Raw genomic sequence first — 26,881 nt, 5'->3', positions numbered from 1 at the left:
GGTCCACTCACCACTCTCATGCGTGAACACGGCCTGGCACACGGAGCAGGGCCACATGCGGAGGCCGCTGGTGAGCTGGGTCTCCGGGTGGCAGGCCAGGTGCTTCCTCAGGGAACCCTCGTTGACGTAGTGCTTCCCGCAAACCGGGCACGGGTGGTTCGCCGTCCGCCGCTTGGCTATATAAGGATCAATAGGTTTAGCTTGCGCCGGGTACGGTGACGTGGCGGGTGGACCTTCGCCATCATCACCAGGATTTGGGAAGGTTAGTGGGTTAGGGGGGAAGAAGAAAAAACAAAATAGGTTAGTCAAATTGTTAGTGCCAATGTTTCGGGACGACTCTTCTGCTTTTAATTACGAAAAATTGGAAATTCTTTTTTTCTTTCTTTGAAGTTGAGCTGGATGAAGGGGATGTGGCGTAAATATGGGCGTATTTACGCAAAGCGAAGAGTCGTCGTATTTCTTATGGTAATAAAGAAATGAATACCGAAATATAAATCATAATAACCAAACTAATTGACTTGGAAACACAATAGGTAAATCAAAACAGAAACCAATTAACGGAACAGAAATACTAACAAAACGCAAGTTGACGTTAGAAAATGAGGAAAATGTAGCTATTAGATTAGGGTTGCCATAAGTGTGGGGACTCAGACGGGGACATTTAAAGAAAAACTATTAAAGGTAGAAAAAAACCGGCCAAGTGCGAGTCGGACTCGCGCACCGAGGGTTCCGTACAAACCTGCAAGGTTTACAAAGTTCGTTCATTACGACAATCGAGTCATAACTATGTTTTTTTTTTCACGGGTTAAAGGCAATTAGATCTAAGTATTTGATATGAATTTCAACTTGATAGCTCTACGCGTTCATGAGGAAAAAAGTAATAAGTTTATATTTATTAAAAAATATATATTTTGTAATGTAACCAAAAATTTAAGGTTTTCGGAATTTTTCCTTTATGTGTGCTATAAAACGTTGCTTCATGCCAAATTTCAAGATTCTAGGTCGACTGGAAGTACCCTTTAGGTTTTGATTCCCTTGCGAGTACTTGCGAGTTTCAAAATATGCAGCTTAAATTGCTGTTTCTTTTGATTGCGTTGACATAGAAGTTTGATTTTGTTACAGCTTAAAGGTATTATAGACCTGAGTATTTGGTATGAATTTCAATTTAATACCTCTACGCGTTTATGAGGAAATGGGTAGTAAGTTTAAAATTATTAAAAAAAATATTATCACAATACAATCAGCGGCACGCATAAAACAAGTTTATTTCGTTTATTCACTTCGTTTGAATTATCTGTCCAAACCTCAAAATACACTCTTGCTCTGTCAACGTCGAGAGTTCGCGATCCCAAAATGTGTTGACACTGTTGATGTAAATTCGTGAAACGTGAACGGACAAGACTAAGTGTCAGCGCTTACGTCGTTCTATCAACGTACGATTAGCCTCATTAGCCTAGCTAGTTAGTCGCGTTTATTTCTACGTAGGTATATTACTGTTTACCAAGTCCAGCCCTCTATTAAATAACTATGATTTTTAAACGGGGACAAATTGCTTATCGGCCGGGACACCAGGACATCATGCTTCAAACGGGGACATGTCCCGGCGTACGGGGACGTATGGCAACCCTATATTAGATACACAAACAAAACATGTTATCATAATAAAGTCTGAACGCCATCCGAAGAATCTGTCGTCTCTTAGAGGCAACAAATGTTTACAAAACAATTTACCCTTCCAATAATTCTACAACAATAACAGCTCCGAAGATGGCGTCCGGACACGCTTATTTATTAAGTTAGCAATATTTTATGGAAACGATACGTTTTTGTTGGATTTTAAGGAACCAACACCCCTCATGGCTTTGTGCCAGCTGGAAGCTCTCGCATCGCAAAATGTTTGATTACAAAATGTTTTGTTGTTACTGTTGCAGTTATTTTATGGAGACCAACGAATTTAACGTACGAACTTCCAGTGGCTGCTCTTATAAACTAATAAATCTCATCTGCGGGAGCGTTATTTTTAAACATCGAATTGCATTAAATTTAAATTGAGAACGAATCAGAAACACTCGGCGCAAAGGAGGTTGCTTATGCTACTTAAGACTAGACAACCTGTTTAAAAAAAGAAAGAGGTCCATGGACGACGTTCTTTTTTTCGGAATTCAAAAACCGCCACGAATTCGAAACTTACTGGCAACGCCGGACGCATTAGGGTCCTTGTGCGTATTCTTCATGTGTTCTACTAGTGCTTCGCCACCGAATACGACTTTGTGGCAAATGGGGCATGGCGTGGCGGTGGCGCCCCCGATCATGAGCGCGGCATGTTGCTGCAAAACACCAAGGTGCAGCTGAAGCTCCTGTTCCACCGGCGGTGGCGATGCGGGCATAGCATTGAAATATTAGCTTCACATTCAAATAAACACATCAAAACAAAAATACAGACCAAAGGGAATTTAGTAAAGTATAGTAAAACTGCCAAATTGAATTTTGAGTTAAAAGGTCGAAAATAACAATAACGGCCAAAGGGTAATTTTGGAAAATAAATCTGAAATTGCCAAAGTTATTTTTGTTAAAACAAAATTTTGTTAACATGTGATTTTGGTGATTGCCAAATAAAGTGCAATTTGTATTATACATATTTGCAATATAAAAAAATTACAAATTCATCAGAAGATAACATCTTACAAAATTTAAATCTTAAAAAATATAAGTAAGAGTTTACATTATTTCTACACTGAAAAGACTTCATTAAATTAACATTATTTTTAAATATAATATTAAAAAGTTTCTAAATATCCTAAAAGTTTCTAAATATTTCGAAAATTTCTAAATATCCCAAAAATTCTAAATATCCCACAACTCCCTCAAAAAACTCTCAATACTGACCTTTGCCGTGTGCGTTCTAAGGCTGCTTTCGGTGGCGAATCCCTTCCCACAGATGTTGCAGTGGAAGGGCCTGTTCTTGGCTCGCTCCACCTGAGCGTCGTGGTTCCGAAGGTGCTGCTGAAGATTTGAAAGCTGGATGAAGGCGCGCCCGCACTCTGGGAGGTGGCATTTGTAGGGGCGCTCGCCTGGAAAGAAAAAAAAGGTAAGGCTGGTGCAAATCTTTCTTTAACAATAGCAAACGTCAAAAATATGTCAAACTCCATACAAAAAACACCGGTTATCGTTATAGTTACGATTAAAGTCAGGTGGCGCAACTCAGCCTTAGTGTTTTAGGCAGCTTTTGGCCTGCGTCTCACTTGATAGAAAGTGGATGATCTGAGGTGGAATTGTGTAAAGCAATCGTAATCATTTGACAGTTTATAACGTACGATAAAGTCAGTTAAACAAAGCGTTTGACAGAATAATCGTACGTTATGAATTGTCAAATGCTTACGATTGATTTACACAATTCCACCTCAGGTCGAATGTAAGAGCTAGCTTTACCCGGAATCCTCAAACACAGATAAGTAAAATTTCTAAAATCTAAGGCTCGTTTATATAATGAGTAGTTCATCTCATATTCTGGTATGGAAGTTGATTTTAGAGATCAATCACAGACTTCTGCATTCTCCGATTTACACACTGAGTGTTTAATCGTGCTATCAGAATATGGGCAAAGAAGTCAGTCTCTATTTAAAGCTCGTTTTTGATCATTTTAATCACAAGTAACATGGCGATGAAGAAGTAATAAGCCTACGCAAATATGCCAAGTTACATAATCCTACAATAAAATTACACAGCCATTACAAATATTACACACATAAACAAGTTAAAAAGTCACACGGCCGTGTTTTATCTCAATTAAGTTTAATTCAGTCATTACGAACAAATAATGGCGATTTCGCTTCGTCGGCTAAATTGCAGTATCAAATACGGACATCTGGGCAAACCAGTTAGGAAATTTTCAATCGCGACATTCTTCAAATGCTTACTTTTGCGATCTCACGAGTAAATTCAGAGGTAACTGGCATTTAAAATTTTCGAATTGAGAGTTTCTTTTGTTCAAAAATAAAAAATATATTTAAAATTGGTTTGAATTTAGAATTTTACAGACAAACCGCGTAATTCGTATTAGTTGTTTTACGCAAAGACTTGACTCTACATTATTTCCTTGAGTTACTCTAGTTGCTCTGCTATTTGAAAAATGCTGGCATATTCTTCGAAAAAATTAGCTCTACTTTTTTGTCAAGATTCGCTTTTTATAGCGTTCATGATTGAGTTCAAGACCAAACCAGCCAGTAACCTTCAAATCAAAAACTCAAAAAGAGAACCTAAACCAGGCTTCGAAATTGGAACGGCGTAACGGTAACCCAAAGGTTACACAAGAGACCCGTTTCGGAAAGTTCGCGCCAAAATCCGTGCGCGACCTAACCCAACGAAAGAAAGCGATGACCGCCGTTCCATTTTTAAAATAAGACCATAATAAACGAACGCATACTTTTAGCCTGTAGTATTGCAAGCAAATGGCGGGGTCGATGACTCACGCACACAAACGCGCTCACGTACCCACGATATAGGCTATCTTTTCTGCATAGTCCTGCGCTTTGGTTGTGTTAGTGATTTTGCATGTTTGAGAAGAATGCGTGTGTATAACACAGTGCGTCTGTAAGAAGAGATATTGTGGAATTATTTCCTAGATGCTACAGCTTAGATATATGGTTTTGTGCGGCTTGACACAGCGAAATGCATAGAAATATTGCTGGTTTGTGCCTTGTATAGCTAATCGGCCACTAACGGTTCGATTGCTTTATTTATTGGCACTAAATTTTATAACTGAGTTGGGTTTATTAGGTTGGTTTTGTAGATAAAAGTGTACGTAAAATATTGCGATATTTAAGCCCTTTATGATGGTTAGGGCTGGGGGTATTTTATAGGTAATTGTTTGTTATGGGTCCCATAATCATATTATTGTGGTATTGATTTATTTTGCTAGTTCTAGTTTGAAAATTGTCTAGTTGAGTGTGTATTGTGTGTGATTCATTTTAAGTGATGCATTAACGCGTACTGTATTGTTAACATATTGATTAATAGGTGTAATTAAATGTAGGCATCATAAATTTACTTTGAAAACATAAAATAGCGACTTTTCATCTAAAACCAATAGCTATTGTTAGTCTAGTAGGTACATCTATTCTGTATTTTTTAATATTGTAAATGAGTATACTAAGATAATTGAACCCTCTCTATTTTATAGCTAAGTGAATGTACAAGTCTTTAACTGTAACCTATCTAATCAAGAGCTCCAGGCTAACATAAACCTACGAACATTCATTACATTAAAGTATACAATATTTTAGTGCTTGGTCCTTATTGTTGGCTATAAACTTATTTATGCATTTATACATCGAACCCTGGCCATCCATAAAAAGAAGAAGACGTTAAAAAATAAAATAAAAACAAAAGAAAAATACTCGAATTTCAAAATAGAATCAAAATTTTCAAATACGAAAAAAGAACAGACTCGGATTTTTAAACTTTCAAATCGAACGCGTTCGAATTTCAGACACGGTCCGGGCGTTTATAGATGTTATTTATTGGCTGTTAAAAGCTAAAGTCGTGTAAATGCTAACAAGGAAAAGCAACTAGCATAGAACATTATAAGGTGATGCTAATCACGCCAAAAACGGCTATCGGACATACCAGAAACGGGATACAGCGTCCGAGCGCCTGGGAGAGCCATATTGCCACAGATTAAAAATAATTAGCTGCTTTGCAGTCCCGTTGGGGTTCCTAATGATTTCTGTTACATTTTTGAGCCCGAATTCAAATGAAAAAAATTTGGACGTTGCTTGAATTCTTAAATGACGTGTAAAAATAACGTAGAGTTGTAGAGTTCAATAGAAATATCGCCTAAAAGTAATTATAAGTATCTAAGTACTAACTAAATTAAAAATTACAGTATTTTTTTAAGTAGAGCTACCGGGTCGAGTAAATTTTGTTCTAAATCAGAAATTGTTGCTTTAATGTAGAATTGAGAGTTGATTTTAACTTACTAGGATCAAAGCAGAGATTGCGCAAACGAAAAATGCACAATATCATCGTATTAAAATTGTCTATGCCCAACATTTCCGGGTTCGCTGGTCTCCATACTATTGTAGCTGCGCAGCCATTTTTCAACCTATACAACCTACGCGTTCGACCGACCATAGAGAATAGAGTTCTGAGCGCGCGAAAACGCGCTTAAAAGTTTACGAGGAACTTCACTCTGGCGGGTCAGCGTATATTGGCCATGTTGTCTATGGCTATTTTTGTTATTTCTCTATGAATAAATGTAGAGAAGGGAAAGGCGTTCGCCTTAGCACAGTTTACATGATGCACGATGGTATAAAGGATGTTCTTTGAATCGAGCGGGAATTTAACTTTAGTATTTGATTTAGCCGCCATTAAAATGTTAACGATTGATTTAATTAGATGTGATTATGCTATGAATTAATAACTTGGATTGAATTACTTATAATTACTTGGAAAAGAAAAGTTATTTTGAAGTAGGTAGATTTGAACAAACAATAAATATTATTTTTCATGTCTATAAAAGAGTACACTGATTGTGTCTGAACCATATTATTCTGATTAATCTGTGATTGAAGTGATGCGATTAAGATTATAATATGATTTCTATGCATGACTAAGTATTTCAAATTACAGTTATTAAAAATGTGAAACTATTATTCTGTTTCTTGAGTCATATACCTAACGTGTAATTAAATAGAGCTCCAACTTATATAAATCTAATAACATTATACCGACATTGTTTATAATAAATCAAGAATATCACATAAATCTTAATCAAAATACTCATTAAATTCAAAAGCGTAGAATTATTTCAATACCATACAATCGGCACTCGTTAAAACCGCATAAATTCAAAATTAGAACCTAAAAAAGACCTAGGTAGGAGCAGGTCTTGCAAGATCGTAAGCCTACGCATTGCATTTACATACAAAAGTACTTCCCAGCGATACAAGAGTCTCTGACTGGCATAGCGTAGGCATAAAGCATGCCAGGCAATTTAAAAAGTAAACGACCATAGAGAAAATATTGCTGAGTTTCCGTTTCCTTGTTTTTTTTTTTGCATTTTAACTAGCAAAGGCACTAAGTTCCTTAGAGCAAGAAAAGAAACTATTGCCTAATTTTTTTTGGTGCAGATAAAAAATTTTTCACGAACACAGTAAAAAATCTAAATTTAAAAATTGGATTCACGGTTGCAGTCTCGCGACGTCGATTTTAAAACATCGTTCGCGCGCGTGCGTGTAACGAATTTATTTTTGAATTTGGAACGCAAACTTATGCGCCATTTTGAGTTCGCGTGTATTCCCGCGCATTTTACAGTTTATTTGATTCGTTTAATTCACGATGTGAAAGCGATAAAGGAGTTTAAAATCTAGCAGGAATAAGTATAACAAATGATTCAGTTTAAAAAAAAAAACTTAATCACAAAATAAGTAACGTCAAAAAACGGATACTTAGACATGCCATAACCCTAAAGTTGCCATGTTTTGTACAAAATAAACATCATTTATCATAAAAAAAAAGATAATTACTGATGTAATACAGCTCTCATGAGTTGATTACCAGTTGAGGTCAATTTAACAAATATTTTTTGATAAGACGAAAACTTGAGGCAGTTATTTTGCATTTCTTCTTATTTATTTGTAACTAATTATTAAATAAATACTACGCACACAGTACGCATCAAATCGTTAGTAACTTGGTACCTACAAGCAATAAAATTATCTTTGTCAACAACACTGCAATAACAAAATTGTTTTTATAGGTCAATCATTTCTTTCAATGTGTGCGTGAACAAGACAAGTAAAGAGTACTCGTTCTAAATGGATTCAAATTTCGAACACATTTTGTTTTGTCAGTTCTTTTGCAACTGGCCAATAATACGCATTTGAAACTTAACCTGTGAAAAACAAAACTGTGATGAATACCTATGCAAGTAGTTATAGTTCCTCAATAAAGTTTTTTATTGTTCCAAATATGAATTTCAAATTTTATATTTTTGCTGAAAGATAGCATTCAACATTCGATACCTAAATGAAATTGATAGTGCTTTCTTTGTGTTCTTTGTTCAATAATCGTAAAGAAAAGTCGGAAAATGTTAACTTATCACTGGTTTTCACTAGAATTTAATGTCAATGACATGTCGTTTTATACACGTGTCCCACAAAGTGAAATCTCCTAAACTTCAACAATGGTTAGGGTACAGATGGAATGAACCCGATTGTCAGTGAAGGATGGTTCCATCCATGGGTTGTACTTAATGCTTATGGCTTACAATATCTGATAGTAGGGGTTATAGACAAGACAGAAGAAGAAATCATTGATAGAAGATCGAAAAATCTGCGACTTATTTAATAAAGTTTGACTCTATCCTATTTAATCTACAAGAACCGAACGGTATCATTACCTACTGCGGTTAAACATTACCATCCCTTCTGCAATTAAGTAAACGGCAGCCATTCCAAATAGCGTTAAAATATTACTTTGTACAAACTAATCATCATTTCCCACGCTTTCAAATATTCAAAACCTAAACACTACCCAGAATTAAATACGACACTTCAAACAATCCTCTAAAATATTAATTACTGGCCTATGTACGGGAAATACATAAAATTAATGCTGCATTTATCATATCGGAAATTTAAATCATTGGGCTCGAATTTGCGTGCACACACGGTGCAGGGGGTGACCCCCGGGTGAGGCACGCACCCCCGCCTGCCCCCGACCCCCCAACTATTCGAGGGGTGGTGGGCAGCGGGCAGAAAAAAAATTACTATTCCACCTGCGCGTATTGGCAAGTTATTCGCGGCCATTTTGTTTAAAATCAATACATGGATGTGTGTGCGTTATTTTTATACGGTGCGTTCGATGTTTAAATTCGAATGTGTCCGCGTGTGAGTGGTAGGATATAAAACTATTTCTTTTTTAAATTGAAACTGGCCATTTACTTTTTTATGTTACTGCCGTGTCGAAGCAAAGGCATAGGTTTTGTGTACTTATTATTTTATGAGTTTGAATATAACATTGTGTGGATGTTTTTGTGCGTTTGGCAGGCTGTAAAAAAGATTTACGATAGCAAATCTTGATTGACAATAAAATATAAAAATGTGTTTGAATTTTTCAATAGCCTACTCGGGAAAATGAACTCTGTGAAAAATTGTACTAACAATTTTATTGTTCTCCATTCCATACTTACACAGTTTGATCGGTAATAACTTATAGTTATTCCTAAAGTTACTAATTTATTAAATCTAACTAAAGGAATAAGTAGGTACGACACAAAGATCATAAACAGTTACATCAAAAAAAATTTGTTAAACTGATGAAAATCAGTGTAAATAATAATTATGATTGACATCTTTCTTCAGGCAATAAAAATGCACACTTGAAGACTAAACTCAAACATTTAACCCTTAAACTGCCCACGGGCAAAAAAGTCCAAGTCTAATGAATATTTAATGAATTTAACGCGGATTGAATGAATGAAAACAAGCTGAGAACCAGCGAAGTTGGTTAAGAGCAATAAAAAATCCCCTCCCAGCGAACTTTTCCGTTGAGATTCCGTTTTTCTTTCGCTTTTTTTAATTTTCGCCGCGGCGCTATCTCGCGAATGCTTCAGTGGTCAAATAAAAACTTAAGAGTTTTCAAGGAGCAAGAAAGCTGTGGAGTCTTTGACACTTTTTTAATGTTTGTTTTTTGGTATTTTAAATGCAGAATTCAATATTAAAATGAGATGTTTCTTGGTGTGTTTTTCGTTATGTTGTTACGATGACTACCAAACTTTCGTTCGGACATGCATTCAACATTAAATGTTATTTTTCAGAATATAAATACTTTATTAATTAAAAGTCGACATTTTTTTTACGTTTCGTTAGTCAAGGGTTTCGAATCGATGATCTCGTAAATTATGGCATGGCATTGGAATGGCATAAGATGCATTATAAGGTTGATTAAGAACCATTTCTTCCGGTACCACCAAGTAACAACGGAAGGCGGAGACAATACGTAAAATCTTAGCGGATCAAATGCTCCATAAGTGCCAATGTAAAGATATAAATAGCTCACGGTTGTCATATACAAAAAATCTTAAGTTAAAAAGATCACCACATTTTATCGTCATTAAAAAATTGTTCCAAATGTTCGACTCCACGCCACCCAAGCGCAGTCAAGTTAAGAAAGATAGCCAGCCAACTTTTGAAAAGGGTACACCGTTTCAGTAAAAAGATTCCTCGGAGAGAGAGAAAAGCAAAAAAAAACAACCGCTTGTGCTCGGAAAAATGCAAAAGGAGAACTGCACTTGGCAAGTTTTCCCGTGCGACTGCACAGGGTTGCCTAACGAGCTTACTTTTATCTGAGTTCTGTAATTAAGGGTTTTTTATCTGTTACGACGTGTTTCGTTTTAATTTTAGCAGTCAGATTTCTGAAAAAGCGTTCAGAAGTTCATGTCTACAAAGAAAAATATTCTTTAGAAGTCTAAAAATCTAAGTTTTATGTAATTTTACGGTTGACTTGAAAGTCAAGGCAAATAGGTAACACAACCGTGTAGAGCAGTGAAATGTGAATAATTATTACTGGAATTTGTATGTTTGTTTACGGTGAGCTCATAATAATTATGGAAATGAGTTTTTAAAATAAAGTCGACGCCAATGACAAATCGTTGAAACGTGTATAACGCCCCTATTCACAAACGATGCTTGCTTAAGTGAAGCAGCAAATCGAACGCACAGTGTTGAATAGAGCTCTGTGATTGGTTCGTGTGACACCCTGTGCGTCCACGCACACTGTGAGCCCTCATAGTAATGTTTGTGAATACGGGCCTAAGTGTCCTGGAGAGTGGGCCTATGTACTGAATAAACTATTCATTTCATTTTGTACATGTAATAATGAATACAAAACTGCTGTGTAATAGTTAGCCTCAGTGTTCATTGTCTTTGTCTCAAAAAGTCTCTCATTTGACAAACACAGATTGATCAAATGAGATTGATAAAAAAAAATGTACTGAGATGTTGTTTTTTTATTTTATTTTAATTTCAAGGGTATCATCTTCAGCCTAACAAAGTGGCAACCCTGATAACAACTGAGATCCGGCCAGTAAACGTTGAGTGCATCATTCTACTGAACACCACTTTTATTTGGCGTCGTCAAATAATGAATAAAACTTCGAGCAAACGGTTAAACGCTTAGAAGTCGGCCATTATAGCGATTTGATGAAGATTTTTTACGCTTCTAAGAAAAACAAATGAACAATGATTTGAATAGATGGCGTAAAAAAGAATATTGTAATACCATTAGGTATAAAACCTTCATTCAGGTAAGCTGACTTTAAATACTCTGGTCATGTTTCTCAATATATTGAGGGCAACCATTCAACTATTACTAACTATTTATACCAACAATGACTATTTCTGTATCTCTAAAATACGATTTTGTGCAATTAAAGGCAAGATGAGGCAAATGTTACCGAGACTATTATAGTACCTACCTACATTCACTCTCATCATCAGGTGAAAGAATACCTACCTTAACTCAATACAAAAATCATAAAACATGACATTATTTAACTAAAACATTAAGTTATTAAAACAATCACGCAAACGTCTACTAACATTTAAGTCTAGTATTTCCTCCCTAGTTCATAAGTCCAAAAAAAGATGTCTGCAGAGGGGTTTAAAAATTCATCGCCCCGTTCAGATCCATCGGAGCCCGACTGAAACTTTTCCGAATGCTCGGTTTTTAGTTTTTACTACTTGTAACTTTTCTTTTTTGTTAAAAGCGAGCGGAATCTGCAATCCGCATTGCCAGGGTTGGTTTTAAGTTTTTTGAAATTCGAATTTAGAAGGGAAACCTTAATTGCAAGAGTTTTTTTTAAATTTATTTACGTACTGCCAGTTTGTTTTAGACTGTGGTTTTATAAACTTTTTTAGAATATTATAATGGTGTTATAAAGATTTTAAAGTAAAATTAAAATGCGTAATTGTTATTAACGTTTTAAAAACATAATTAATCAGAAGAAAATTTAACAATTTAAGCAAGAACTAGCCATTTCTCTTCTTAATTCACCATCGACCAACGAATAAACATTCTGCACAAATATTTAAATCATCTACGCCAACGTTAACCCTTTCTTTGCTCGGTAGCCAGGTAAACATTGCGCGTAACCATATGAGACCCCAATTCTATTTCCAAAATTATTATGCTCAAACTTGACCGTTAACAATGATAGCTAAAAAACAATACCATTTATAAATCTTCCGTTTCAACCCTTCTAATGTTTTTTATATCAATTTCGGCTCTATTATTTGTCCCTAAAACTTAACCCTTTGATTACCTGCTTCGAAGGGTCCGGTCTGTCAATCCATATTAATTTTTTACTGTTAATTATTATTTCGGCGTTCCTAAGCGGGTTTTAATTATTACGAATGTGTAAATTGTGAACAGTATTAACGAAATGCTAATGTTGTTTTTAAGTATTAAACATATTTAGCTAAAAAAATAACTTTGGTAGTGCGAATTCATAAAATTGAGGTTATAGTACATTAATTTGAGCTGAGCTGAGCTGAGCTTTTCATTTTGTTTGATATTTTTTTTAAATTTAACTTTTTGTGCAAGTTAAAATATCCAGCCTGTAACAAAGCTATTGTTTTCTTATAAGAATAGTTTTAAAAAGCTACTTATCGTAAAATTCTCGAGCCTACATTAATCGTTTTATCCTAGTGCAATACCAAGCATTGCTACACAGATAGCGGTCGGCATTTAAAAACTATTTCGCAAAGGGTGACCTTTCACGTTCTTATTATTAGCATCAGAATCCACAATGACCCGTAAAAAATGCCCTGCAGCTGCCCTTAGGCCATTCAGTAATGTTAGCCATCCCAAATAATAGTATTGACACTATTATTATGCTAATTTCTGCATTATTTCACAGGTAGCGTCTTCCTCGGCCGGTTATTGTGTCCAGAATTTTTTTTGGTAGTGAAGGGTTAGTTTTGTTCGAACGTGACTAATTTTGATGAATTATAACGCATATGGTGTGTTCCGGTTGACGCGAGCAGTTTGGGGTTAAAGTTCAGATGGTGAACTAGTGTTGGTTGCGATTGCCATGGTTCTCAGGTATGATTGTGATTTTATTTTTATTTAAACATTTTTGCAATAATACAAATCGGACCTCCATCAATATTTACGTAAAAAAGGTTAAAAAAAAGTTTTCACGTGGACAACACTGGATTCTTGTCTAAACACTGGCCACAAAGACTGAAAATTCAAAGAAAATAAATCACCGTTCCTTTCTTCGAATTCAAAAATCGAACGCTCTAATCGCCGGATTCAAATTCGTTCCATCCAATTAAAATGCACCGCGTCATCTTAGCAGACACACGACCGATTGTTCATAAATTGAATTTTAATCACCGATTCTTCATTCACAATGGCCGTCGATCCCCTACCGCTAAGAATGCCAAAAAATGGGGAAAATGGCGAGAAACGCCGTTTCCACTGAATGGCGAGCGGAGAGCAATTATCTCGAGTATCTTTTGAGTTTAAATTAAGTGAAAAAACTTCGGAAAGTTTTTTAACGGAGGCAAAGGTTAGCGAATCGATAGATAAGAAAAGAAACGTCTGGGATTCACAAAGGAGCTCGGATTTGAAAAGTTGTGAAAAGTTGACTTTAATTTCTTAGAGAATTTAATAGTCTTCGTTGGACTTCTGCATTTGTAATGAGAACGCGTTTTTTGTCTTGTTAAAAAACGTTTTTTGGCGAATATTTCTAGGGAATGGTTGTGTTTCAGACTTTAAGTAGCGCTTCAGTTCATAAATTATTTAAAATATACATTTTTCGTTTTTTCTCTACAAAGAGAAAATAGAGCTTTTTGCGATTAAAGAAACAATTACATAAGTATAAAAACAAGTGTTACTTATATTGATAAAATGAACTATTAAAATAATAAAACCGTTGATGTTATATAAATCTTTTCCATAGCTGTCAATAAAACACGTGAATGTCACATGTACGACTTTAACGAGAAATAATTTACATGTCAGCCTTAAATCCCGCGTCTAATAATTAGCATTGCCAATAAAATATAGTTAAAATCTAATGGTACTTAGACGATAAATAACCTAACCCCTCCCATACGCAAAGGTCGCGAGTGCCCGCACGCAACTAAAGTCTGAAACCAAGCGTTATACATCTACATATTTTTGCTAAACACAACCGGTTTTGACCGGCTACGAGCGGTATTGCACACTCGGGTCCCGTTACCCACCATCTGGTACTGATGCAACTTTTGATGCCTATAATAACATAATAGTGCACTTATCCCAGCTAAATCGCCCAGCCGCTTTAAACAAAACGTGAGATTTTTTCTAAAACAAAAACCGACAATTTGCATGTCATAACAAAACGTAATGGCGGAACGCATTATTTCTTTTGTCTCAAAACGAGTAATTAAATTAAAAAAGTAGAAAGGAACACGCAATCCCATTCTTTGTTGCTAATTAAAGAAACAGAATGAAAGAAACGGTTAAGTAGCAAGTTAGGAGTTGGAAAAAATAAACAAAAGGCGGCCGGGGATTTGAAAATGGAACAGGAGCGAGTTTGCATGTCTGCGTCAGTTGCGGGATTCCATTTTTGAATTATTCTTGTAGAATCCGTGTTTTGTTTTTTATTCCTTTATTCTAAAGGTTAATGACTTTACTTTGTAACTGAGCATGCATCTGTTGTAGGATCCGAAGATCTTTGTAAAAAATCAGTGCTCGGATATATTGATGAGCGCTTTCCGGTTTTTTGGAGATCGGTGAGGAAACAAGCCTTTACGACGGCCGTGCCATCTGTTGCCGGTTTTTGTTCGCGTTCGATTTTTGATATTGATTCCATGGTTATTTATTGGCAGTGTAATCTTGATCGCATAAACGCGTGTCCGGTCATTTTTTAAATCATATTCTTTATTTAAAGTTTCCGTTATTTCAACAGATTGTAGAGATTCATTTTTGTTTTATTGTAACTGTCGAGAGTGAAGTTCAGTTGCTTATAATAAAGTATTTTCTTGAGATAAATTAGGATTCCTAAAGGTAATCAATGAAGTTATTTTTTTAATAGAATATTCAATACAATTTTTCGTTATTTTTCAATTGACTCTCATAAATTACAAACATCGACCCAAATGTAGAGTTTAATAAATCTATTCCTAAAACGATTAATATAATAATAAGATTTAAATAAAAGCCTCCTTAAAGGAAGATTTGCACAATTAAACTTAACTGTCCTACTTAAAAAACGCTCGTGCGAAAATTCCTTCTAGAAACACTTTAAGAACATTAAAACACATTAAAAGCAGGAAACCTGTTTTTCAACGATATTGTTCAGCGCGTGTCTCATCATTATACAGGTTTAATTGTCATGTAAAGTCGGACATCTTTGTTTTACAAATGGCGGCCTCAATTCATTATGCAAGTTGTCTATGGTTTTAGAAAAAAACGCGCGGAAAGTTTCTATTTGCTAGTTAGTTTGTTTTGTAACTATTTTATTATGAAGATTAAGATTTTAAAAATACATGTTGTAGATTGATTTCACAATGTAAAAATAAAATTTGGCATATTTTTTTGTTAAAGATTTTTTTAAACCAGATGTAAGAAAACTAAATAATAATTACTATCACCAAAGCAAGTAATATTAATCAAAAACAAGTCATTTCAACCCCAATAATGTAACAAGAGGGTGCGAACAAAAACAAAAAATCATTATAATTAATACTACTAATTACCCTTTACAAAAACTTATTGTAAGACGTCATTTTTCTAAAGCGCCATAGAGTTTTTGTTTCTTTTTTAATTACATTAGCACGCTCTTACGCGTCTGTCGACTTTGTCTTTGGATTCTTTTAATTAATATTTGAAAGTTGGAGTAGAGATAGAAAAGAAGTTTTATTAAATTTTGTATGCACGTTAAAGATAATTTAAAATTACTAAAGATATTTGGTAGATGGCAAATAAGATAAAAATTACTCTATTGTATGTATGTATGTATAGTAGATATTCGTATAATGTAACATGTAACATTTTGTTCAAATGCCACATAATCACTCCAGAAATCACAAAATGAAGAAAGGAATATTTAGTTATTTAATTTTTAGCGTTAAGAGTTGCATCTCAAACCCAGGACGTGGGTTCCCGCCTTAGGCAGTTCGATTCTTTCAAGTTATTTATAATTTTCAAATTAAGAATATTTAGTTTTTTTTTAATTTATGCGACATTTCAATGTTTAAAAAAATATCTGACACATACAAAAAAAAACCAATAAAATTGCAAAATCAAATCGCTCGAAAAATTTAACAGTGTTTCAAACAACGGTGCGAAAAAACTTCTCAAAAACGTCCAAAGACAATTAAAAGAGAGAAACTCTCGTAAGTCCGATTTAATAACCAATCGCGAGCGACACCTAGAGGGAAAAAATGGAGAAGAAATTCCGTCCCCAATATAATTTCCTAATCACTGGGCCGAACGTCCGTTTCCGGACAAAAAAAGATACGGCCTTACTAGACGTCTTCGAAATTTGATTTGCGTGGATAAGATTCGGACGTTTGAATTTTTATTTTTAAATTTTCTGGGCAATGGTATGTAAATTGTACCTATTGAGTTTATGCGATGTATGTAGTATGGCCAAAAATGTAAACAATAGATCATAAATAAGTGAGTTATAAACTCATAGATTCAATAAAAATAAATTGATACCTACATTATAAAGTTAGGTTCAGGGCTTACATAGTGATTACTTATTTGAATTTATGTACACACACAATCAGATGTTGAGTTGAGTTTGAACCCCGTAGGAGCAAACGCTAGTATGGAAAACACAAGTTTTGTCACTGATAAGCGTTTATTTATATGAAATGTGTATGTTATCCGTCACCTATAGTCACCCATCACATTAATAAAGCTAATAATCACATTATTAAAGGCAATAAAAAGTGAAATTCGTAAAATTTTAGTCGCATCCACTCCATTCGTTCGGGACATGTCAATATTTACCCGGCAAAAGTAGGCGGCAAAAAATAAATTAGGCGAAAGCTCATTTCGACTACCGCCATCTGGCGCCCGGGGCTGGGGTAAGACGTGATTCTTTCCCCATTACTATTCGAGTGCCCTGGGTTAAGGCTTTAATGCGTTTCGAGAGGTTATAACGTTGGGATGTGCTGATTGGAAAAAAAGGTAGGTTTAAAATGGCGTTCGAAATTTGAAAATTTGTTCATTAACGGAGTAATTCGAAATTTGAAATGAATAAGTTTCAACTCAAGATTCAGGTGTTCGAAATTTGATGTGAACCGAGCAATTCGAAATTCAAAATTTGAATGATGTTCCTATTTAGATTCAAAAAGAGAATTCTATTTTAAAATCAGTTTTCACAAAACAAAAATGAATTGAGTTAATTGCAAAAAGAAATAAGTACAAAAATTAATTTCTACCTCGACGTTCGAGTGAAATCATAATTTCTGAAACGTAAAAACACTCCAAATTAATTAAAAGATAACTTAAGGGTTCGATTCTTTCTAAAAAAGCAAGGGTTTAGGTTCAGTTTACTTTAAATTTATGAACTCGGCTCTTTTGAATCGTTCCACGTAATTTTGTCTTTGATAACAGAAAGTTTGAGTTTTTTACTTATTTTATTTTTGTACGCTGCATTCGCGGTGATTTTATTAACTAAAATTAAAGAACATTTCATATTATTGTAGGTTTTTGAAATGGTTGAAAAGCAGCAACATTATGAAAACAATAATACATTTTTATGTAATAATTGGACGCAAAAACCATTGTACTTATCAAATTACTAACTCAAATAGAACCGAACGAAAAATTTAAAAACACGGCAAACGGGCCGAAAACGTTAAAAAACGACAAACAATCTGTGAAAAAGGAAATACAGCGGCGAAAAAGGAAAAGGAAAAATGGACAGAGGTACCGACGCGAACTAATTTGAACGCAAACATCGGCGGAATCAAATAAAGAGCGATCGCGCGAAACAACCTTTTTTCTTTCTCGGCATCTGCAAATAGGCTTCTTTGTACGCCGACCGGTGGTTTTGATACTTGATCACTTTTGTAGATTCACTTTTGGTACTTGTTTGGTTTTGGAAATCTTGTTTGATTATTTTTTTATGGGAAACTTGATACTTGGTCGCTTTTAAAGATCAATTTTGACTATTATTTGTGGGGAACTTGATACTTGGTCACTTTAGAAATAATTTATGACAGTTTTTGTGGCGTCAGGCCATTTAAAAAAATATTATAGTTTCATACATTTTTGTCATCTGTCATACTTTCGTAGCTTCGAACTCTTGCTATTTTCTTCTAATTTTATTTTGAGTCCAATGAAAGTTTAACTTTCCCAGACTAACCCGGGGGTGATAAAAGCCTTTAACTAAGCCCAAAAGATATAACTAACAACTTTTACGTAGTTCTTTATTATAGTTTTATTCTGGAATCCACTTCCTATCGGTAAAACAATAATAACCCATCTGAAAATACCTGATTACTCCTGTCATCCGCATGATGGCGCTTCAAATAAACCACAGACGGAGTGATCCGATTAATTTAATAGAATACTGGTCGGCGGTTTAATAAATATTTAATTTATGACAGTTATTTATTTCACCACTTTATGGTCATGGTCATTACAGCGGTTAAAAATGTGACAAGCTTATGATCTGTGATTGTGACGTTTCATTTAGGCAAATTAACTGTTGAGCTCTTGAGATTATGTAGGATGACATGATTTTAACGCTTGCCAATGATGCATTAGTATTATTAATTTTGTAATGTAGAAAAATAAAGGCTAACGTTGACTTTTAACTGCACGCAGGAAGATTTAATGAAGGCTACTGACAACGCCACTCTTGTGGCAGTATAGGTTTGTTGTGGACACGACAAGAAGAAGAAGGCTAACATTTTAAGAAAAGTATAATCTATACTAATATTATAAATGCGAAAGTAACTCTGTCTGTCTGTCTTGCTTTCACGCCTAAACCACTAAACAGATTTTGATGAAATTTGGAATAGAGATAGTTTGAGTCCCAAGAAAGGACATAGGATAATTTTTATCCCGGTTTTTAAAACAGGGATGCGCGCGATAAAGTTTTTCTGTGACAGACAGAATTCCACGCGGGCGAAGCCGTGGGCGGAGAGCTAGTATTCAATATAGCAAACTAAAGTTTTCTATGTATAGACGACAGCATTACAAGGTAAACACTATGGCGTCTTATTTCGAAGTAATAGGTGTTATTTTGTAACAAAAATGTATTCTGGTATATTGTACAGTCAGCGTCAAATAGTTTGTGACACCTAAAGTGGCCAAAAAGTTAGCAACACGTCTTTGTTCCAATGAGGGCTATCGTTTTTATACTTAACAGTTGGCACCACTGGCGATTGACAGGACCTTACTCTACAGTGGCGCCATCTTGATGAGAGCAAATGCGATAGTCCTCCTACTACTTTAGCGCTCACAAGTTGGCGCCACTGTCTTCGCTACTAGCAAGTGACAGGACCTTACTCTACAGTGGCGCTAACTGGTGAGCGCTAAAACGATAGCCCTCATTGGAATAAGGTTGTGTTGTCTACTTTTGGCCACTTTGGGTGTAACGAACTATTGACGCTGACTGTACCTATGTCAGGCAGGTTTATGTTTTTGTCGTACAAAATAGAACACTGTTGGTTTGCTAATGATATCGACATTATAACAGATCTAATTCTGGAATTGTAGCTCATTGTTATTATAGAGTGACAGATGTCACTGTAGCTATCCTATTCTAGCTGTAATGGACAACATGTGCTACTGAAATAGCAGATAATAGTTGCATGGTTTTAAAATAGACTTTGTGGTGCTCAAAAAGCAATATTTGTAGGTAACAGTTTAGACGCACCGCAGACTACAGATTTTTGATCCGTCAATTGTTTAGTCGATTTCCAATTTGTATGAAGAATGGGTGTAATGTGCGCACTTTTATATAGTATGTTCTACTGATCAACAGCCCGACCAAAGTATCGGCCGATAAAAGTATTTAATCTCCTCATTTCCTCATTTTTGTCTCTGGCAAATTAAAAAAAGTGGTCGTCCTCCTGCAATGGAGACTAAATGACCTGATGATGGTGATATTTTATCTATTAAAAAGCTGTGAATTACAAAAACAAGAAAACATCAGGTGTTTTCAAGTAAATCCCAACTCGTCAAGTATCAAGAAGTGTCAGTCCTCGTTCAAACGCTGCCCTCTTTCTCGAGGGTGGCACAAAGACGCGGTGGAAAATGGAAAAAATGGAAAAAGATAACTGAGCCCTTCGCGACTGTCCAATCATGAAAATTACGTCTTATTGGTTAACGTTTTTATTTCTGGGGTGAGTGTTTTGGGGTGTAAATAAACATAAATAAACACGTGTTTTCTAACAGCGACTTATTTAGAACTATATTTTGTTGTTTTAGGTAGGTATCTTAGGGCCTAGTTAACCATCTCTGAGAAAAGTGTCAAGTAGGCTAGTAGCAACCAAACCACGATACTGACAAGACTTTGACGCTAAAATACTTCTTACATTTATTAGCTAAGAGCTGATTCTTTTAACTGAAGAATAAACTGTCAATGTGCCAAACTTATTTTTCAGTTAAAAGTTATCCAACGATTGAACAACTTTAGTGTTAACAGGAACATTATTCACTTTATGATATTTTGCACATTGCTTGGCTGTCCCATTAATATTATCACAAACCTATCGGAAAATAAACATAGTAGTATAGTATGTAATCTTAGGTTTCACTATAGTCACACTATGTAATATAGAGAAACGATATTTGATTATTATAACTCTAGAATATAGTCTAGTGTCAATATAGCGTTAAGAAATTCAATCACTTTGTCAAATTATCGAGCAATAACACTCATCTAACAAGCTCAATTCTTATAGAATCACTATTATTTCTGTCTAGACTGGATCTTCAACCCATACACCTACTACCCTCTTAAGTTCAATACTCAGCCTACTTGTCGTAAAAATAAATTCTGTTCCGCTAGAAAATCAATGCGGACCTTTAACCTACTAATATTATAAATGCGAAAGTTTGGATGTCTGGATGTTTGTTACTCTTTCACGCAAAAACTACTGAACGGATTTTGATGAAACTTTAAGTATTATTATTGTTTATAACCCAGAATAATATATAGGCTCTAATTTATGACGATCTGTGACAAACTAAATTTCACGCGGGTGAAGCCGCGGGCAAAAGCTAGTTCAGCTATATTTTTAAGTGGCCGCCTGACCTTTCCTACCGCTTCTGGAGGTATAAAAGTCTACGGGCTTTGTTAACTGCTGTATAATGTAGATATAGGTACGTTCTTACAGACTGTACCTCGTGTAGGGCGTGGGGCTAGAAAACTTCAGTAAAGAGGTCAGTGTGCTCACCATGAGTTTACGTTAGGTGTGCTCGCTATAGTGACTACGTAAAAAAATTACAATAAATGTATGACATATTGTGCAGCGCCTCTAGCGGCTACTTTCAAGAAATAAAAATCTTCATAGATTTTTTTGACCTACTCGCTAGCGAGCACACCTAACGTAAACTCATGGTAAGCACACAGGGGGCCTAGTGTGAGTTTACGTCAAAAGCATTCGATGTTTAGATCTAAGACACTACAATTTAACATCCAATGTACTACATGATGCAATGAATAAATGAATTTGAATTTGTGAATTTGTCAACCGCGTAAGTGAGATTAAATGTATGACGGATTGTACACTTACAGCGCCCGGAAACGTATAAGAACTAAAATTTTCATACATTTTTTACATACCTCACTCTAGTGAGGACTTTTGATGTAAATTCACACTCAGCCCGCAGAAAAACTGAGAGAAAAATGTTTTCTGATTTAAAAGCATAAAGAAAGCTATCTGAAATAATGATAGTCTTCTTTATTCTGATACTAGCTGCGTTCGCAACTTTTTCCTCTTTTCGTAACATTTTTCATCGAAGCCATGCTTGTGTTGGTCATAGCATGATGGTAATGTAATAAGCCTTCCAGTAGTTCCTGAGATTAGCTCTTTAAACCAAACAAAAAACAAACTTCAGTTTTATAAGTATAAGTTGGAAATAAAGTGTAGCTATCTGTCTACTTCTGATTGAGATTTTATACGCGCCTGAAGAATAATAACGTAATAAACACTTTGATGCCAAATATAGCCAGTTTTTTTATAACTCCTTTGTAAAACATATCAGTGACATTATCACACACAATTCAATTATCTTTGTTACTAGTTGACCCAGCGAACTTCGTACCGCCCATGTTCATCAGAAATAATGTAGGTTTCTAATGGTCAAAGAATTTTTCAAATCGGTCCAGTAGTTTCGGAGCCTATTCAATAGAAACAATTCAAATTCAAATTCTTTATTTGCTTATAAATAGGGTAAATACATAAGTGGTGGATGGTCAAATCAATCAAATATTTCCTCTTTTTTTAAATATTCGTGTAGACAAATCATAGTCAAAATCTTTGGCAAATGGTTCAGGTAAAATTAACTAAAATAATAACTAATTGTTAAGTGCACAGTGGTACAGGCCCTATACATAAGCCTCCCCATTCCCCAGTGGGCAGGGGATTTCTTTCGGCAAAAATTTCCATTAGACAATTTTTCCAAAATGATAAGATGGATTACAAGCTCGAGTTACGATTCCCAGAGGTCCCCGGTTCATTATCCCCTTTAGACTTGAGGTTTTTTATGGAATTTTAATGGGCAAATGGGAACTGTGGTTTAGAGTAGGCGGGTTGAGATCGATCTATGCCAGTTAATAACTTATGTGATTTTTTTGGTTCTTTTTTTGCAATAGGCTTCATAATACAGTCATGTGCTTACGTACATAATACCTACTGTATTATCATTTTGATTTCATAAAGTCTATCAATCAGAGTTCTACTCAAAATCACTCAATATTTGATAGAAAGTATTTATTTATCTCAAAACAGGTTGGAATTGAAGGAAATTGTGATTAATTTCAATCACAGAATTACATAATCCAATCATAATCTGCAAGCGGGATGTCTGTGTGAACGTTATTAAAACACGTATACTACTTTGGGATCCTTCAAAAACAGTTCATAAAAGTGAAAACGTGAAAAACGTGATGCCTCCGTGGGAACAAGCACTAAATGTGATGATATTTTTACAGTAAAAAACTGATTATTGACACTAACATAAAACAAGGTATAATCTCGTCTGATTTACAACATCACACTCTCTTGATTACAATATTGTTTATTTGCAGTTTAATTATGTTAATGCCGTATTTAGAGGCAAATGGGCCGCATTACTATTACGGTCCGGGAATTATCATTTATTTGCTGCGGCCAATAACGCATTAGTTGTATAAAGGAAATGCATTTGAGCGGCGAAACCCACAGCGTTGCGGTCGCAGCGTAGGTACAGAATTTGGTGTGCTATCTCTATTTTAATATTCGCTAAAAGTTATTAGGTAATGCTCTATGCAAATGTGGCAACTCTTTTGAAATAAAGAATTTGAGACAATGGTAATGATACTTGGGGATCTTTACTTAGTTTCAGTATCTAAAGATACATTTTGTGTCATTTTTAAAACAGTTACAGCAAAGTAACATGATTTTTGTAGCTTGAAACTTTAGTGACTTTTTGTAGCACTTAGAACGAACGTGCGTTCTTAGAAAACAACTTGATATATTGTTTTTGTGTCACATAATCAGCAATGCAGGCAAAGCGAGTGGAATATTCGAAAATGGCTTGCTACCTCCATTTTAGTATTTAGTAAAATATAGCCGGGGTTTCCGTACGCGACGCGGCGTGGAATACGACCGAAAGTTACATAAAATTTCGCCCCATTAAGGTGAAAGAAGGTGGTGTTGGGGTGAGAAAAACTTGGGATCGGTTTGTTATTTTAAACGTTTAAGTTCGGACCCTCTGCGTTTTTAATGACACGTGCGATTATAATTTTATTTTGTTTAATAAATGTGTCATAATCTTATAGCCCAAGTTTTTCTAGTTATTTGTGAACTAAACGTTTTAGTATCTTAAGTGGTCGTAGTAAGTTCTAATATGCAACCAAATTGAACAGTCTCATGAGCTGGCGACAGTATAAACTAAGCATACACTCTGTCTTAGTTTCAGAGTAATTAATTGATTTGCTTTCAAAGCAACTATAAAGTAGTCGATATACCAATCAATTTACATTACTTTTTAAAGACTTTCCAGTGCCTTATTAGTTAAAATGTGCTATTAAGACCACTTAAAGTAATAATTTAGTTATAAAACAGTTCCCCAAATCATTGTATTAACCGACTACGGTCCCCACTTTTACGGTTGCAATCATCGAACGCATGGCGCAATGATTCTATCGATTTTCACTATCCCCCCACCCCTCGTGCGAGATGCCTCCCCGCTACACACTATGTAAATACATTAATGACAGGGTGGGGGTATGTGACAAATAACGCGTATATACGATGTGAATTCCACAAAATGCGTGAAGTTTTTTGTCTGGAATTTTTGTGGGTGCGGACCACTGGGCTCGTTTTTTGTTGATTGAGCTTTTATTGACTGATGGGAGACTTTTTTGAAATGAAAGATACGATTTGATACTAAATAGCTATTCTGCCGTAGATGATGTTGATTCGATTTGTGAAATACCACTGCAGTCATGAACGCAAACTATACGAATAAAGACTTTTCGTATCATCACCGCTTAAGTAAAGTCAAGAGCACTACATGGTAGATTATACGGTGTTATAGCAAAACAAGACCTATTTCAACTACAGAAGATGTCGTAGTGTTTAACTTGATTATTTTGAAATTGATATTGAAAAAAGTTGGTTTTTAGCGGTTTTTGTCATGATCAATACTAAGTAGTGAGTTACAAAAAGCTGTAAAACTCCATACAAAAAACACTGGTTATTGTTATAGTTACGGTTGAAGTTAGGTGGTGCAACTCAGCCTTAGTTAAAGTACCTACCTAATATTTGAGCGATTTTACCATGTATGTCATTTCCTTTAGCCATCTAGAAAATCATAGACCGCATCGTTTTGGTTTGAAAATAAGGACACTTTCAATGATAGAAACAAATTGAGCATCAATAACGAAATAGCTCTTTCATTCTACTATAAAGTTGCTAATTTTTAGTTAACGTGTTGGTTTCTTTACCGATGACATATAATTTTCACTTTTCCTTGTCTAATTGCTTTTTAACAACTTTACGGGCCTTGATGCGATTATAACCACAGTTACCACCATGGGGGTGCCATGGTTTAAGGTTTCAATACTTTTGTACATCAGTCATACAGTTTCGTTGAAAAATATGAGCTTTTTCCCATGACAACCCATTTCCTTGGGATTCAGTAGGATCCCGCAAAACTGTATTATCGTGTTACGGGACGGGACACGTATACACTAAACGGGATGCTGCAAATTATAGGATGTCTCCGTAGCAAAGAACCCTTAGATTTTGGTGTTTCATTCATTTTATTTGGAAGGCACTTACTACCGCACGCCTCTAACGCCCTTATTCACAACCGATGCTTGCTTAAGTGAAGCAGCAAATCGAACGCACAGCGTTGAATAGAGCTCTGTTATTGGTTCGCGTGTCACCCTGTGCGTCCACGCGCACTGTGAGAACTCATAGTAATGTTTGTAAATACGGGCGTAAGTGTGCGTAGCGTTTGAATCATTGAGTGATCTCACTAAGACAGTTTACTAAATTATGATATTATAAAGACAAATGAAGTTCTAAATTAAGCTATCCGCTTTTGTCAGACTTAGAATTTAGATATGAGTCTTTCATTCATTAAGTGAACTGATGGATTAGTGTGGTCTCAGGTTCGATTCCTACACAACATAATTGTGTCTTTTGAAGAAAGTTTTTTGACATCAGTAATTTAATTACGTTTATACGATAATTAATTTTACTATCTTAATAATGTTTTCTCAGTGTAATAATTATGATAAAAGACAGAATAATTTATTTTATATATAATAGCTTCTGTACCTAAACAGTTTGAAGACAAGAACCGTCTAAGTGAAAAACTCACAAATTCCGAATTCGTGTTAATAAAAAAACTCGTTAACAGTTTCCAAAGAGGAAAAACATTGGAAAATTATTAAAATATTTCCTCGGAGGAGTTGGACAGCCTTTGTGCCTTCTGAGAATTTTTCACCTCCGACTTTCAAAGTTTAATATCAAGTTAGAAACTCTCTCCACCTGACGTTTTTTATCTTTAGCAAGAAACATTCTTATTTTAATAATTATTTTAATACAATAATAATAGAAAAGTAAGTAAAAGTAGACATTGATGTCTACCTACAGGTTTTTCAATGTAGATTGTGTTCTTTTAAAATTAGTTTTAAGTTGTTTTGTTCACATTTTGGATGTTTCTATTCGAAATAATGCAGTTATTTAAATTTTGGTTCCAGGTTGCAGAGTTTGGAGAGGCATATACACAGCAATTGAAGCACAAAGATTGTAGCAAAATTTAGCCAATTTCAATTAAAAGATATTTTGAGTAATTATTTATAGCTTAAAAACGCTATTAAAATTTAGTAGTCCTTGGAAAACTTTGTTTGCAACAAAAATCGATTGTTTTGTAGTTTTTGATTGACAAAAAGCAGTTTATTGTTTAAAGTAAGAACCTATTCCTAAACTTCAAATGCCCCTCTTTTGTTTGTTACTAACTGGGGTTAATTTGGTTTCTACTAACGTCAATTACCAGTTGCTTAAACATATAATTTTTATAGATTAAGTAGGTATATCTATAAAACTCATCAAGTTTATTGGAAAAATACAAAAAACAAACAATGGCTTTAGAAAATTCTCATTTGAAATGACCTTTTTAAGTACGAAAA

General features: G+C 35.0%; 1 protein-coding gene across 1 annotated transcript in view; it reads right to left on the bottom strand.

Annotated features, from left to right (window-relative positions):
- The window catches only part of LOC114350013 (zinc finger protein squeeze), a 48,483-nt gene that overhangs the window by 1,858 nt on the left and 19,744 nt on the right, over positions 1-26,881 (bottom strand). The window contains exons 3-5 of the mRNA XM_028300635.1: positions 2,887-3,071; positions 2,192-2,357; positions 12-176 (exon numbers count right to left, since the gene is read on the bottom strand). Coding sequence (XP_028156436.1) covers positions 12-176; positions 2,192-2,357; positions 2,887-3,071 — 516 coding nt within the window. The remainder of the gene's footprint in view (positions 1-11; positions 177-2,191; positions 2,358-2,886; positions 3,072-26,881) is intronic.

Source organism: Ostrinia furnacalis, unplaced genomic scaffold (assembly GCF_004193835.3).
Source record: "Ostrinia furnacalis isolate ACB-3 unplaced genomic scaffold, ASM419383v2 OfSCF0770, whole genome shotgun sequence".
NCBI lineage: Eukaryota > Metazoa > Arthropoda > Insecta > Lepidoptera > Crambidae > Ostrinia > Ostrinia furnacalis.
The sequence above is the reverse complement of the archived record's forward strand: the minus strand, read 5'-3'. Positions and strand labels throughout refer to the sequence as shown.